Source organism: Desmodus rotundus, chromosome 7 (genome assembly GCF_022682495.2).
Source record: "Desmodus rotundus isolate HL8 chromosome 7, HLdesRot8A.1, whole genome shotgun sequence".
In the NCBI taxonomy this organism is placed as follows: Eukaryota; Metazoa; Chordata; class Mammalia; order Chiroptera; family Phyllostomidae; genus Desmodus; species Desmodus rotundus.
Genome location: NC_071393.1, coordinates 34,650,272 through 34,664,827, shown reverse-complemented (window position 1 = coordinate 34,664,827; position 14,556 = coordinate 34,650,272). Strand labels below are relative to the sequence as shown.

Genomic DNA, 14,556 nt, shown 5'->3' with positions numbered 1-14,556 from the left:
GCCTGGGCCTGTTTCTGTCGCTACAAGATGTCACTCAAACAGCTTCCATGAAGGAAACTTCTCAAGGCAGGAATGCTCGACCCGCAGCGGCCACTATCCCAGGCCACCGAGGCTGCTTCTGTGAGGCTGCTGCTGCCTCTGGGCGCCCCTCCGGAGAAAAATCCCGGGCTGCACCCCCACTGCCCAGCCCCACCAGAGCTGAGGTGGGGAACGTCTGGGACTCACCGGGCACCCTTCTTTAATCGCCTCTCGCGGTCCCGGCTCTGGTTACCCTCCTTGCAGCCCCTCACTTTGCAGACTTGCAGAGTTCTCCTTCACGGGAGTCACGGAAAAGGCACGGAGGGCGGCTGGACCCTAGGAAGAGAGGAGGCGGCAGGAGAGTTCAAGATGCTCCAGGCCCTCGGGGCGAGAGGCTCCCCTCCGCCGGGGCCGGCTGTTCTTGGAGGCTCGCACCCCGCCCCCCGCCCCCGCCTCCCCCTGGGCTCGGGTCTCCTCCTTCTTCTCGCTTCCGATCTCAGCAGAGCTGGTGAGCCGCGGGTGCACAGCGGTAAGTAAGGGGCAGGAGGGCCGTGAGGGCGGAGCCGGCGGCGCTGCCCTACCCTTCCCTGCCCCGCGCAGCCCGAGAGAGCCGAGGAGTTTGCCTGCTCTCCCTCCCTCCATGCCTCTCCCCACCCAGCTCCTCCCCCGCGGCTGTTTCCTCCTTCTCCAGGACGCCACCTCCCGGAATCCACTGCTTTTATTATTTTATTTTATTTTATTTATTTATTTTTTTTGGAGCTGGCCACTCGCTGGCTGTGCCGAGGGTCTACGAGTGCTGGAGGAGCGGGCTGGGGCGAGGGGCTGCAGACTGCCGCCCACTGCGGGACCCACGGAAAGGAGGCCGACTGGCCCGCCGCGCCATCTGCTCGCTGGAGCTCACTCTGCAAACTCCTGTTGAGTGTGTGCGTGCAGGGCCGGGCGGGGGTTCTGTACGCCGGGCGCTGGGCGGCTTACCTTTGGACGGGGTCCTCGGGCTCGGATCGGGTCAGCTTCAGGCTCATAAACTGCTGAATAATTAGGCAAACAAAAGAGTCCACTCAGCTGGTGGACAGAAACCGCCTGAGCGCCACTTTGCTCCCTTCTTTCCCTTGGGTGGGGGCTGGCCACTTGGGTGAGGAGCGGGCGCCCGAGCCGTCTGCGGCCCCCTGGCCCGCCTGGTCCGAGAGTTGGCGGCCTGTTGTGTAAGTCTCGGTCCTTGTTTCCCCAGCCTGGCTCGTTGGGAAGCTGGACACATCCACCCTTGGACTCCGTTCAGGAAGCCACTGCTTTTCTCCTTGCCCTTCTTGGATTTTCTGGATTTTTGAAAACCCAGTGGCCGGAGAGGAGGAGGAAGGAGGAAGGAGCAGAACTTCGGAGGAATGTGATAGTCTTCCAAGGCCTGAGGAGCCAGAAGGAGCTGGGAGCCAGAGTGGCGGGCGTCCCGGAACCGTTTCAGGGTGATTCTCTTTTGTTTTAGACAGTTTCTAAACTGTCTCCAGTTGTTCCAGTGGAAAGTGGAATTCTTGCCCTCTCAGAGCTGGTTTCCCCGAGTCACTTGACTTTTCTTCTGGGAGTGGGAGGGGGGAGAGACTCCCCTTCAGGGGCTGCCAAGGGAAGGGAGGGCAACTGGGGATATGAGGTCCCCCTGCCCCCAGGCACGTGTTGGGGGACTTGATAGGGACGTTTCTGGACCATGGGCACAGCTTTGAAGAGAAGGAGACTGGATAGCATCTCTGGGTGCTGAGCCCTGCCTTAGGGACTGAGAGACTGAACTGCTGGGGCAGACATTGGTTTGCTAGTACCTTCTTGGACACCTCAGTTCTGGGCAGGACCCTCTCCTCATCTTTCTCCACTGCTGGCCCAGCCATGGCACTCAAAGGCCGAGCCCTCTATGACTTCCACAGCGAGAACAAGGAGGAAATCAACATCCAACAGGGTGAGGACTTGGTCGTCTTCAGTGAGACCTCGCTGGACGGCTGGCTGCAGGGCCAGAACAGCCGTGGTGAGACAGGGCTCTTCCCCGCCTCTTACGTGGAGATCCTCCGTTCTGGCACTAGCTTCAGCCATGCTGACTACTCCAGCAGCCCAGCAGGCTCTCCAGGCACCCAGGTGAGCTCGTATGACAGCCCCAGTATGGCCAGCCCTGGGAGCGGTGGGGGCAGTGGCTACCTCTCCAACCAGGGTAGCTTCGAGGAGGACGATGATGACGACTGGGATGACTGGGACGATGGATGCACAGTCATGGAGGAGCCACGGGCTGGTGGGCTGGGCACCAATGGGCACCCCCCACTCAACCTCTCCTACCCTGGTGCCTACCCCAGCCAGCACATGGTCTTCCGGCCCAAGCCACCCCTGGAGAGACAGGACAGCCTGGCGTCTGCCAAGCGAGGTAGTGTGGTGGGGCGCAACCTCAACCGTTTCTCATGCTTTGTACGCTCTGGAGTGGAGGCCTTCATTCTGGGCGATGTGCCCGTGATGGCTAAGATCACTGAGACATACTCCATTGAAATGGGCCCTCGTGGCCCCCAGTGGAAGGCCAACCCCCACCCGTTTGCCTGCTCTGTGGAGGAACCCACCAAACAGACCAAATTCAAGGGCATCAAAAGCTACATCTCCTACAAGCTCACACCCACCCATGCCAGCTCCCCTGTCTACCGGCGATACAAGCACTTTGATTGGCTCTATAACCGCCTGCTTCACAAATTCACCGTCATCTCTGTGCCCCACCTGCCAGAGAAGCAGGCCACAGGCCGCTTTGAGGAGGACTTTATTGAGAAGCGGAAGCGGCGGCTCATTCTCTGGATGGACCACATGACCAGCCACCCCGTGTTATCCCAGTATGAGGGCTTCCAGCATTTTCTCAGCTGCCTGGACGACAAGCAGTGGAAGATGGGCAAGCGCCGGGCAGAGAGGGACGAGATGGTGGGGGCCAGCTTCCTTCTCACCTTCCAGATCCCCACGGAGCACCAGGACCTGCAGGATGTGGAGGGCCGTGTGGACACCTTCAAGGCCTTCAGCAAGAAGATGGACGACAGTGTGCTGCAGCTGAGCACTGTGGCATTGGAGCTGGTGCGCAAGCATGCAGGGGGCTTCCGCAAAGAGTTCCAGAAGCTGGGCAATGCCTTCCAAGCCATCAGTCATGCCTTCCAGTTGGACCCGCTCTTTAGCTCGGAGGCCCTCAACAGTGCCATTTCTCATACGGGCCGTACTTACGAAACGGTCGGGGAGATGTTTGCTGAGCAGCCCAAGAACGACCTCTTCCAGATGCTCGACATGCTGTCCCTCTACCAGGGTTTGCTCTCCAACTTCCCAGACATCATCCACCTGCAGAAAGGTAAGAGCCAGTGCAGCGTGTCTGCAGGCCTGTTGCGAGTCTGCACTCTGCGGGACGCGGGGGTATGAACGTGGCCTGCACAGATGGAACAGCCCCTCGAGTCTTTCTGTCTGTCTCGTTCATTCATGCAACAAGCGTGCTGAGCACCCGCTATGAGGCAGGTGCTATTCCAGGTGTCAGGATATGATCGTGGGGTGCGTAGATCTGGTCTCTGTCCTCATGGAGCCTGCTGTTTACCTTCTTGTCCTTTCCTTCCTTCCTCCATTGTTTTCTTCTGTCTCTGTCTCACTCTCATTTATGCATTGTGCAATGAGCCCTTCGAGGAGTCAGGCTGGGTCTGGGGACGTGGAGATGGCCAGGGCCCGGACCTTGCCCTCGAGGAGCCTACACAGCCATAGACCCAGACGATGAGCCCATTGTGGCCTATCTTCGCACTGCCTCCCAAGCTCACCTCCCTTCAGGGTCTGCTCTCACCACTGCACGTCCTCTCTGCAAGCCCCTAGTCTGTGTACCAAAAGGTCATTGGTCCCCACTGTGCAGATGAAAAAGGCGGTGTCCGCAGAAGAGAGGCTGCACAGGGAGCCCATGGTCCAGCTGGGCTGCCCCTTCCTTCTGTGCCTCCCCAGCACACGTCCGTGTTGGCCACCTCCCAAACCTGGCCGTGTTTTCCGTTCTCACGGACCCTGTGTAGGGGAGGGACAGGATGGGCCCCTCTCGGGTACTGCAGGGCCGTCAAGGAACTGCCAGGGAAGTGACTCATCCCGGGTTACCCAGGGGCACCTAGGCTGGGCCGGGGACGAACCAGGGGCTCATGGCCCATCGGAATCCCCCTTCCTGAACTGTCTTGTTGTCTGAGCAGTGAGTGGGCTGACCGGACCTAGCGGGTGACCGAGTTCTGGAGACAACAGGCAGGTCAGATGTCAGGAGAAGGCGTGGTCCTCCCTGGGGCTGCTTAGTAACTCAGGAAGACTGTAGGGCGTGGGGCTGGCTCCTTGGCCCCTAGGCCTTGAGGTCAGGCCTGGCTTGGTTGGGAGTTTTCCTCTGGGTGGGGCCAGGAGTCAGGCTTCTGGATTATGCATGAGGGTCAGCAAAGCTACCCCCAGGTGGCCCAGGTGGCTTTCAGTATCCAGGAGAGTCTGGTGCAAAGCAGCCCTGCTCTCCTTTGCCAGGAGGTTGACTTCTGCGGCTACAAGCTTCCTTTCTTCCTTCACTTTCTCTTTTCTCTTCTCTGCCCTTTGCTCTCTTCTCCCCACTCCTCTCCTCCACCTTCCCTCTTCTTTCAGCTTTAGGACACATGAGGCCTGAGTTCTAGTCTTGGCTCTTCCCCCTGCCAAGTGCCTTCCTGTCTCTGGGGCTGTTTCCTGATCTATAAACCAAACAAGAGTGGACTCAGTGAGCTCTCAGGCCCAGGGCTGGGGCGGGAGACATACACGGAGGGTCCCGTTGAGGACAGCGATCTAGCTCTGAGCTCTGGGCAGGGGTAGGGCAGGGGGGGTGGCCTGGCTGGTGGGGGCCCACTGGGGCAGGTGTCTCCCTGGTTCAGAGTGGAGCCACGCCCACTGCTGCCTTAGGGCTGGGAAAGCTGGTTCAACCAGTTCCTTGGGTGGCGTGTTTCTGTGTGGGCAATGGGAGGGGGGAGCAGGGTCACAGTGGCTAAAGTGCTTTTAAATTAAACCGCTGCTAGGCACGTGAGGCAGCCCCATACCCCAGGCTCCCAGGCTTGTACTGAAATAGAAGCGAGTGAAGCCAGACCGGCCTTTCTGACCCTCGCACAGGGAGACAGAGCTAAGGGAGGCCATTTCTGACTTTCCACTTGAGGTGTTTCTAAGAATGAGGGGCCAGCAGTCCTCTGGCATGATGCATTCAAGCTCAGGCAGAGTGAGCCCACCTCCCCAATAAGCGAGCCCCCTTTGGGCTTATTCTTTCTCCTTCTGGACTCTGCAACTGCCATTGTTAGGCCTGTGTTCTGGTGAGTTAGGGAGGGGGCTTGGAATCTGGCTGACACAGAATCAGGCAGGTGGCCTGCTGCAAGGAGGAGGGATCCCGTGCTGGCCCTGCACTAGAGCCTTTTCTCAGAGGAAGTAGCAGGAAAATGTGGGTGCTCAAGATTCTGTCCAGCTTGTCTGGACATCTGAAATGTGGTGAGTGTGTGGGAGAGGCCATGGGAGAGAGGAAATGGGAGGCCGAGATGGGATCAGGAGACCAGGATTCGGACACACAGTGTCTCTGGGGTGACCCTGAGAGAGCCCTCTCCCATCGGTGTGTCCCGCAGTAAAACAGGGCACAGCCTGGGTGACGCTAAGGTGAGGTTCACCAGCCTGTCTGCCCACTGGCCCAGCCCCTGCACTCAGTCGAAACCAGGGCCGTCTTGAGGGTGTAAGGGGGCTCTGAAAGTAGTTACCTTGGGATGAGGGGAAGCAGTGACTGTCTAGGGCTCCCACCTGAGAGCCACGGCTCCGTCCTAAGACTCATCACATCCAAGCCTGGAAGGCCGATGTGGTACCCTCCATCTTACAGAGGAGGTGTGGTAAGGTGGGATATTGAGCGGAGCAGAGACTGGAGCCCAGGTGTGTCTGACGCCACAGCCTTGGGTCCACCGTGCCTGGCACATGAGGGAAGGAGCTCCCCCAGGGATGGCTGCCTTGCGTAGATGAGCTCAGAGGGGAAGGAGAAGGAAGGGCGGCTTAGATGTTCTAGCGCTAACTTAGCTAGAATCCTCGATGGGCTGGAGGCAGTCCTAGAATCACAGAGCATGCATGGAGGGGCCAAGGAGCTTCTAGATTGGCCAAAGTAAAGTGGCCCTTGCAGGCCAGGCACCTGCCTGTGGCTCAGGTGCGCCCTCTGTTCTGGGCCATCATCTATCCCTCTGCCAGCCATCCTAGGCTTCCATAAACAAAGAGAATCATCGCCCTGAACCTCCACCAGCTGGTTCTTGCTGTGACTAAAAAGCAGTTTGCACACAACTGCTCGTAGCATCTTATTGCCATTCTCAGAACTTCATACATATTAGTTCAGTCAAACCTCAGTTAACTAGAGGGTAGGTACTCCTGCCCATTTTTTCACATGTGGAAGCGAGAGCATTATTCTGCTGTGAGCAGTTGTCAGTAGCATCGTGTCTAGTCCGCCCTGACCCCCGTGACGTGGGGAGACCTGTAGGCCAGGCAAGAGGAGTAGCTTGCTAGAGGTGTCACCGTGAGGACTGGGACTCAGGACTCCTGCCCCCAACCTGGAGCGGATGGTAACAATCTCCAAAAAGTGGGACGAGACTGAGACCTGTAGACTAAGGTAGGACTACGCCTGGGACCCCAGAACTCTGAAGCTCCACCCTCCCTTTCCCTCTTTCTGGGACCCCGCCTACAGGACGACTGCCACAGCAGGAGGCTCCCCTGGGTCCTCGGCTCTCAGGCTGAGTTCAAACTAGAATGAAGGGTGGGTGCCAGACAGGCCTGAGCCCTGACTCCCAGCCAGTTTCTGGGGCATGTTCGTGTTCGCTGGTTTAGGCCCCAGATCTGAGTCACAGGGTGGAGAGGTGACGGAGAGCAGGGTGGGGCCTCCCCCTTCCCCTTACTCCCTGGCTCCTTGCCTGTCTGCCTGCCTTTGCATACCTAGCAATTGCAGTAAATTCATTTCTGTTGTTTGGGCCTTAATCTCCTCGTCAACAAAAGGGGTCTTTCCTTCCGCCAAGGCCGTGGGCATGAAGTGCCCTCTCGAGTACAGGTCCACCCTCACTGTGCCTGGACTTTCTCAGGCAGGTGGAATCCAGGCTGGTTAGTGTCTCCTCTTCTAGTAGGTTCCTTTTGCTAAAGCTTAACTTTAGTTTCTTTGTCCTGTTGTTTTCTACCTTCCTTTTTGTAGTCATTCTTTATCCCTTGGGACTTTCTCCAGTCCCTGAGTCCGTTGTCTGGGGGCCCCACACGAATGCCTGGCTGACCTGGTATGGGTACCCTGCAGTAGAAGTCGTGCCTACCCCCCAGCTGTGGAGGGATACCTCTGGGCCAGGCATCTCCTATGTGAGGGGCAGTGAGGAGGTGGGGGCCCCTAGGCAAGTCCCTTCCCATACATGTATAGCAGAGGCACGGGAGATAGGGAGGGTACCTGGCCTCCAGGGCCTCTCCCGCTCTGAAGTCTTGTATTGATGCTGCTTCTGCTGCTCAGGTTGGGGCAACTGGGGGGGAAACAGGACTGCGTGGGCTGGGAGCTGATGACTGCAGAGTTCTCGCGAGTGCTGTGAGCCGGCCTGGAGACTGTCTGAACTCGAGTCGGTCTGCTCGAAATGCCAGTATTAACCAATTAGCTCTGTGCTCGTTTACTAATATGGGTGCTGCCGGTCCTAAAAACAGCTTCCAGAGCTGCTTCCAGAGTCAGAGCCCTGGGCCTGGCATGTAGTAAACAATTTGAGGGTAAGAAGAATACGTTTTGAAGACCCTTGAGAAGCCTCCTTAAAGAGGAAATGGGAAGCGTGGATACTGAGCATGTTAGTTTTGCACAGTGGATCCTTTCGAAGTACTCGGGAGGGTGCTGCCCGCTGTGCCAGCCCTTCCCATCTCCTTATTCTTTGCACAGTGGATTCTCTACAGCCCTTCAAGGAGTGAGTGCCAGGCACTGCCAAACTGCCTCCCCTTCTTAGCAACGGTCCCCATCAGCTTCAATGCAGAATTAGTCAAGTTCCAGTTAATTCAGAACTGGAATCTATTCACCAATTGCTTGTTGATTCATTCAGATTCTTCCAAAGTGGGTCACCTGCCCAGGTTTATCTCCTGCCCTCCATCTGTCTGTCACCTGGTTTTTACAATGGCCGCCTCTAGTCCCCTGGGAGCTGGAGTGAGGAGGGGCCAGGGCCTGTCTGGGGGGGAGACACACGCAAAGGAAATCTCCAGGCGGCCTTTGAGGCTCTGTTTTAGAATCCTCAGTGTGGTGGGGTGGGAAGCATTATGCTTGGGAGCTGTGAGGGAGGCTTCCGGTGTACCTGATGAAAGGCACTGAATCGTGCACAGGGGTCCAGGGGGCAGAGAGATGAAGCTGGGAAAGAGCGGGGTGAATCTGGTGAACACGGGGTCAGTGTGGAGCGGGTGCAGGGTCCAGCTCCCAGAGGGCCTCACAAATGAGTGTGGACCTTGATCCGCAGACACAGGGGAGCCAGGGAAGGCTTGGAGCTACGGGTGCCCAGCCTAGCTGCTCTTCCGGTGCTATGGGAAACCTCTCGGAGGTCGGGACTGAGGTGGGGGGGCCCGTGGGAGGCTGTTGTAGTTGTCCAGTGAGGAACAGGGTGGATCAGCTCAGTGGACGCGTTTTGGGATCTGCTGTGGGCTAGGCTTTGTTCTGGTGCTTGAAACATTGAGCTCGCAGCCCCGAGGGAGGCAGTTAGAGAAACCACAGGGGGGTGAGAGCTGGGGGAGCATTGAGAGGCACCTAACGCAGTGGGGGTACTGGGGAGGCTTTCTGGAGGTCATGTCTGAGCTGAATTAGGACATCCTGGTCCTAGAAATCCATGTAGCTAGCCGAGCTGTGACTACGTGGGTGTGGGCTGCTGATGGTGCCACAGGTTTGGGTGAGGACTGAGGGCATCCTGGTGGAGATACCCAGGGGCTGGGCCAGGGGTCTGGAGCCTTGGAGCTGGAGCTGATAAGGGTACTGTCTGATAAGGGTACTGTCTGCCCTTGAGGAGACTCATGGAGGGTTTAGGGAACATATTGGGGAGAACAGAGCCCTAACCTCCCTTGTCCTCCGCTCTGCCTGTGCCAGGCGCCTTTGCCAAGGTAAAGGAGAGCCAACGCATGAGTGACGAGGGCCGCATGGTGCAGGACGAAGCAGATGGCATTCGCAGGCGCTGCCGTGTGGTGGGCTTCGCCCTGCAAGCTGAGATGAACCACTTCCACCAGCGCCGTGAGCTCGACTTCAAGCACATGATGCAGAGCTACCTGCGCCAGCAGATCCTTTTCTACCAGCGGGTAGGCCAGCAGCTGGAGAAGACGCTGCGCATGTACGACAACCTCTGATCTCAAGTGCCTGGCCCCGCCCCGCCTCCCGCCCGGTCGCTGCCACGCACTCTGGCTTCCAGACCTCCTGCACCAGCAGTAGCTGGGGGTGGGCTCTGGAAGAGTCAGGGTTACCCCTGGGGAAGTCTCTTACCCCTTAGAGGTTGGGGCACAACAGCGGCGAGAACAGAGCCAGGAACCCTCCAGGCTGAAGCCTGGGCTGCTGGTCAGTCACTTGAGGCCAGGCCAGGGTCTTAGCCAACCTTCGAGCTTTCAGACCTTGTTCTCCTGGCTGCCACCCACTTGCTCACTCAGCAGACACCGGGGCTGCTGTGGTCCTGGGTCAGGTGCTGGACACCAGGGCCGTGGCATGTTTGCCCGCAAGGTGTCCCCAGTCAAGATGGGGTTCAGACACAGAAGCAGATGGGGGCAGTGCAGAATTACCCATAGTAAATAAGGGGTCCCTGGAGGCTCACAGAGGAGACCACTCATTTTACCCGTCAGGGAAGTCTCCATGGTATAGGTGACATTCAAGTGATATCTTGAAAAATGACAAGGACCTGCCAGACAGTACATGAGTGCAGTAGATGGGAGGACATGCAGAAGAGAGGTGCAGTATGAGCAAAGGTATGGAGGCGTGGAAACACCCTTCCTCTCCCCCTCACTTTTCCTGCCTTGCTTCCCTGCCTTGATGGGGAAGGATCTTCCTTGCTCCCTCGTCGTCCCTGTCCCTGTCTCTGTCCAACTCCCACCCCTGTGGGATGGGCTGCTGGCCAACAACTCCCTCCTGACCCCCCACTCCCCTGCTAAGCCCCTGCTGCCCTTGGTCAGGGACCGTGCAGCACCTTCCCCCCGGGCTCCAGGCGCTGAGACAAGGCATGGGCTCCAGGACCCTGCTGTTGTCTTCCTGGTGGGGATGTCCGAAAGGCACCAGATACTCGAGTTCACTAGCAACAGTTCCTCACACTCCAGCAGGCTCACACCCCAGGCTGCTGGGGTCCTCGACCCTGTGAATCCTGGATTCCTTCCTGGTGCACGGTGGGAAACCCAAGGGGAAAAGATAGGCTGGCCTGCTTACTCTCCCAGGGACCCTGGGCCCACCCACCCATGGCCAGCCTCACTACAGTGCCCGCCTGGGTCCTGGCCAGTTGTTTACATCCTCAAGGGGGCTGCTCCTACCCCCCAGGCCAGGGTCTGGTCCAGCACCGGGTTGGGTCGAACTGACAAGCACACTGCTGGCCCTTCCAGGAGGTCATGGCCATTCCTGGCTGCTGCTGCTGCTGCTGGAATATTTTTTCTTTTTTTTTCTGGATAAACCTTTTACAATTAAGATAAGAAACACATGACTTTTTAATTTAGATCCTAGAGAGGATGAGGGTGGGGGAAGGATAGAACCCTGGTTGTTCCCGAGGCACAAAATTTACCCCAGAACCTCAACAGCTGGGGGGAGGGCTGTGCTGGTGGGAGGTGCTATCGGAGGATCCAGGGGGGGCCAAGGACCCCAGCGGGATGCACGCCCTCCCCAGGCCTCACTCACATCTCACCCACGGTGGAGTTCTGCTGGGGGTTTGGCCTGCTGCTCTTATCTATGGCTAAGTGTCGCAGGAGGAAGGGATGGGAGGCTATGTCCCTGGACAGCCTGATTGGTGGGGTTCCTGTCTCCAGGAGACCTCAGTCCAGGAGAAGGGGACAGAGCTCAGAAACTGTGTCATTTCCCAGGCAGTGCTGGGTACCCAGCCATGCGGTAGCTTCCGTGTTGGGAACTGAGGACACCCCAGCCCTGCCCTTGGGATTGCCCCAGGCAGCATGAACAGGAATCTTCACCCCTGGGAAGGAGGAGTGTGGCGAAACGGTGCTCTTTCGGGAAAGGGAGACTTGGCGGAGGGAGGAGTCCTGCGGTCCAGGCATCAGCGGAGTCTCTGGCTAGGCTGGGGCCCAGGAGCTCGGGGCAGGTGGAGTGGGGGAGCGGGCTGCGAGGGCTCCCTGTTCAGGGCAGAACAGCCTCAGAGGAACTTCTGGAATGGGCCCTTGATCCTGGGTCAAAATTAGGTCAGATTTGGGACTTTCTGAGGACCTTGCCCCTCCTTCCTCCCCGCCCTCCTCCCCTTATTTCCGTCTCCTCTGAGGACCTTTCCTACCTTAATCTTTTCTTACCTTTGATGTTCAGGTCCCATCTGCAGAGGGCAACCTGACCACAGTGAGGGGTCTGTGGGGGGTGGGGGTGGGGGGTTGGTGGCTCCTTCTTGAGGCCAGTCTGGGTGGGATGGGAATGCTCTTAAACCCACAGAGCCTGGAAAATCCCCACTCACGCTTCCTGCCCTGGACTGCCCTCTGGCAACCCTTCCTGGAGAGGGGCTGTCTCCTACAGCTGTGTCCTCAGGGTGAGGGAGTTGGACCTAGGAGAAGAACCAGAATGTGAAGTCTTGGGGTGGGCCAGGCCTGCTCTAGGTATCCTGAGGTCTCTAGGCTGAGATAGCGTGTGTTTGGTGAGCCCCTCTCTGTGGTTTCTTCCTATCTGTGTGTGGGTTGGGGTGTTGGGGGAATTTGAGGTCTGTTGGGGCCGGGGGAATAGTGTGGGGAGTGCCCTGGTGGGGACATGGCTTGCTGGCTGGCCTCAGGTACATGCCAGGCACATGTTCCAGATTGGGCTGGGCCAAGCTGCCTCCAGTTCCCTCTGTCATTTTGCTCTGAGAGAGGTGGAAAACAGGGTCACTCTTTCTGCCCTGGGCACCTACCAGGACCTGAGGGTTTGGGACCCCTGATACCCAGTCTTGGCACAATCCAGGGAAGGGGTCTGTTTTGTGGCCGTATGTGGGGTGGTGGGAGAGGTGGTTCTCAGACACCGCACCCTGTTGTCTCCTGGACACAGGAGGGCTGTGAACCGCTGAGCTGCATCTGGAGCAGAGCCGGGGCTGGGGGAGGCACGTGGTCCCAGGCCCAGCTCACCACTGCCCCTCCATCCTGTGACACAGCTGTCCACCTCGGCACACCCCAAAGCATGCATAGCCATGCACAGCTGCACAATTCCTCCACAGGCATGTAAGTCACACCAGGAGACATGCACACGCATGCACGGTCACATGCTCTCCCAGTTGCACTCTTAGCCACAGTGCCACACTCACGTTCACTGCCACGTCCACACGTGCCATCTCTGTGGCGTCCGTCTCAACTGTGCTGTCACAGCCATTCCACAGTCTCATGCACACAGGCGTACCCTCATACTGTGACACACACAGACTGCCACAGAGTCGCACACGCACATAGCGGAGGTGTCACACACGTGTGGCTGTACCTGGACCAGCTTCTGGGGGAGCCGGCTAGGATCGTCCCTCACCCACTACCACGTTCAGTTCTTCGTGCGCACACGCACATGAGGAGCTTGAGGTCTAGTGGCTGCTGGAAGTTGGCTGCATCACCCAGTGTCCCCGGGGGGTGGGGGATGCTGCAAGCTCCCTGTAGGCTATGTGGCCTGGTCTTGCCTGCCTCCCTGCCCTGCCCCCTGCCCCCTGCCCCCAGGCCAGTCAATAGGTTCAGGCTGCCTCTGAAGTCCCCTGGATGAAGCCACAAAACAAGTCTCCAGGCATCTCCCATTCCTTGAACCAGAGCTGAGGCTGCTGTGTCCATAAGAACAGGAGAGGAGCTGGGATGCAGTGGACAGAGCCCCGGCCATTCCTGCACCGTCTCCCCAAGCACGCAGGGACTGGGCCCGCCCTGCCTGCCTGCCTGCCTGCCTGCTGACTCAGATCTGCAGGAGCCAAGCCTTCTCAGTTCCCTGCCTCTCCCCGCCAAACCTGCTTCCCCACCAGTTCGGCTCCGGTACCTCTCTCACTGGGAAGGGTAGAAAGGGATGGTGAGCCCTGGCTAAAACATCATGGGGAACAATAAGAATTCACCTCCCCAGACTTAGCTCAGGAAGGCCTATTGTGGAATGCCTCTTTGAGGTTCAGCGTAGCTCAACACAAACCTTTTCCCTTGGGTTTTACTTTGTCCGTCATAGCTCAGTGCAGTCCAGTCTGTTTAAGAAGCAGTGTTTCACACAGCTGTGGAGGCCACAGGAGGCCACAGCCTCCTTGGTCCTTACGGCAACCTTGCTAGGTAGGCCTCGTTGTTCCATTTCGTGGGCAAGAGTCCAAGACTGGGCCAGAGGGAGGATGGGACCTGCCTAGACTCACACGGTGAGCCTGAGGCCTCAGGCTTGAATCCAGCTCTGGCTTCATTCCTTAAATTAACTCGTTTAGGTTTGAAGGAAGAGGGGGTGGCAGATTGCTACTTCAGAGGTGGGAAAGAATGGGAAGGCTGGAGAACCCAACTGCGGAAACGTGAAGGGCTCGAGGGTAGGTGGCCCCTCCAGGCCCCGGAGGTGAAGAGGCTGGCGGCACCTCGCGGGGGCTCGGACTCCACTGCAGATGAACGTCGGAGGAGTGCCACCACTTCATTTTTCTGTAACTAACCCGAATTCCTTTCCTGCTGTTGCATTGCCCCACATGTTAGAAAATTAACCTCAAGTCACATGGGGGCCGCTTCTTTCCTGAGGGGTGCGCCCACATTTTGGGGGTGGCACTTTTGAAGACCACAGGCAGGCCCCTGGCACTTTGAATTTTAGAGGCCGAGCCCCACACTCTGTCACACGGGAAATTTTGCTGGCATTCCACATTAAAAGTCATTAATATATACCTATTTGAGCTGGGTTCATTGCTACTCGACAATGTCTTGTCTTACAGATATTTAATTAAACTTTATTAATTTTGATTTTGTCTTTTCTTTCTTTTTCCTTTTCTCCGGTCGGCTTCCTCCACGAGCAGCCTTCCCACCTGCTTTGATTCCCACCCCGAGGCCTCTGGGGCTGGCCCTTTCTCTGCTTTGGCTCTCCCAATTGTGGGGTCAGGGGTGGCAGTGTCCCTTCCGGGCTTGTGGCCGTCGATCCAAAGCTCCCACCTCACGCCCAAGCAAAAGGAGCTCTGGGGGCTGCTTAGAGACACTGCAACCCTGTGTTACCCCAGTGCGGGCAGCACCGTGATGGACACTGGGCAGCCAGCGTTTCATAACCACCCTGTGCACAAGGGACCAGGAAATGAGTGAGGCCCAGTGAGGCAGGGGCTGGCACGTCCAAGGCTGGTGTGAGACCACCCGTGCTGTCCTGGGCCACCGGTGCTGGGAGGGAGGTAGCTGATGCCTGAGGTAGGAGGCTGGCTAGAGCCTCTAGGAGTCTGGAGACTTCTGCTCCTACCC

General features: G+C 58.0%; 1 protein-coding gene across 1 annotated transcript; it reads left to right on the top strand.

The window, feature by feature from the left end:
• Nucleotides 1–660: 660 nt before the first annotated feature.
• SNX33 (sorting nexin 33) lies at nucleotides 661–14,076 on the top strand. The gene is made up of 3 exons (XM_024557393.3): nucleotides 661–941; nucleotides 1,247–3,352; nucleotides 9,095–14,076. Exons 2-3 carry the CDS (start codon nucleotides 1,885–1,887, stop codon nucleotides 9,346–9,348), a joined length of 1,722 nt encoding a protein of 573 aa, XP_024413161.1. The 5' UTR covers nucleotides 661–941; nucleotides 1,247–1,884; the 3' UTR covers nucleotides 9,349–14,076.
• Nucleotides 14,077–14,556: the final 480 nt, after the last annotated feature.

Excerpts from the sequence above, each read along its gene's own strand:
- SNX33 (XM_024557393.3), top strand. The coding sequence starts at position 1,885 with ATGGCACTCAAAGGCCGAGCCCTCTATGACTTCCACAGCGAGAACAAG. Across the intron at positions 3,353-9,094 it reads CATCATCCACCTGCAGAAAG|GCGCCTTTGCCAAGGTAAAG; the intron begins GTAAGAGCCAGT and ends TGCCTGTGCCAG.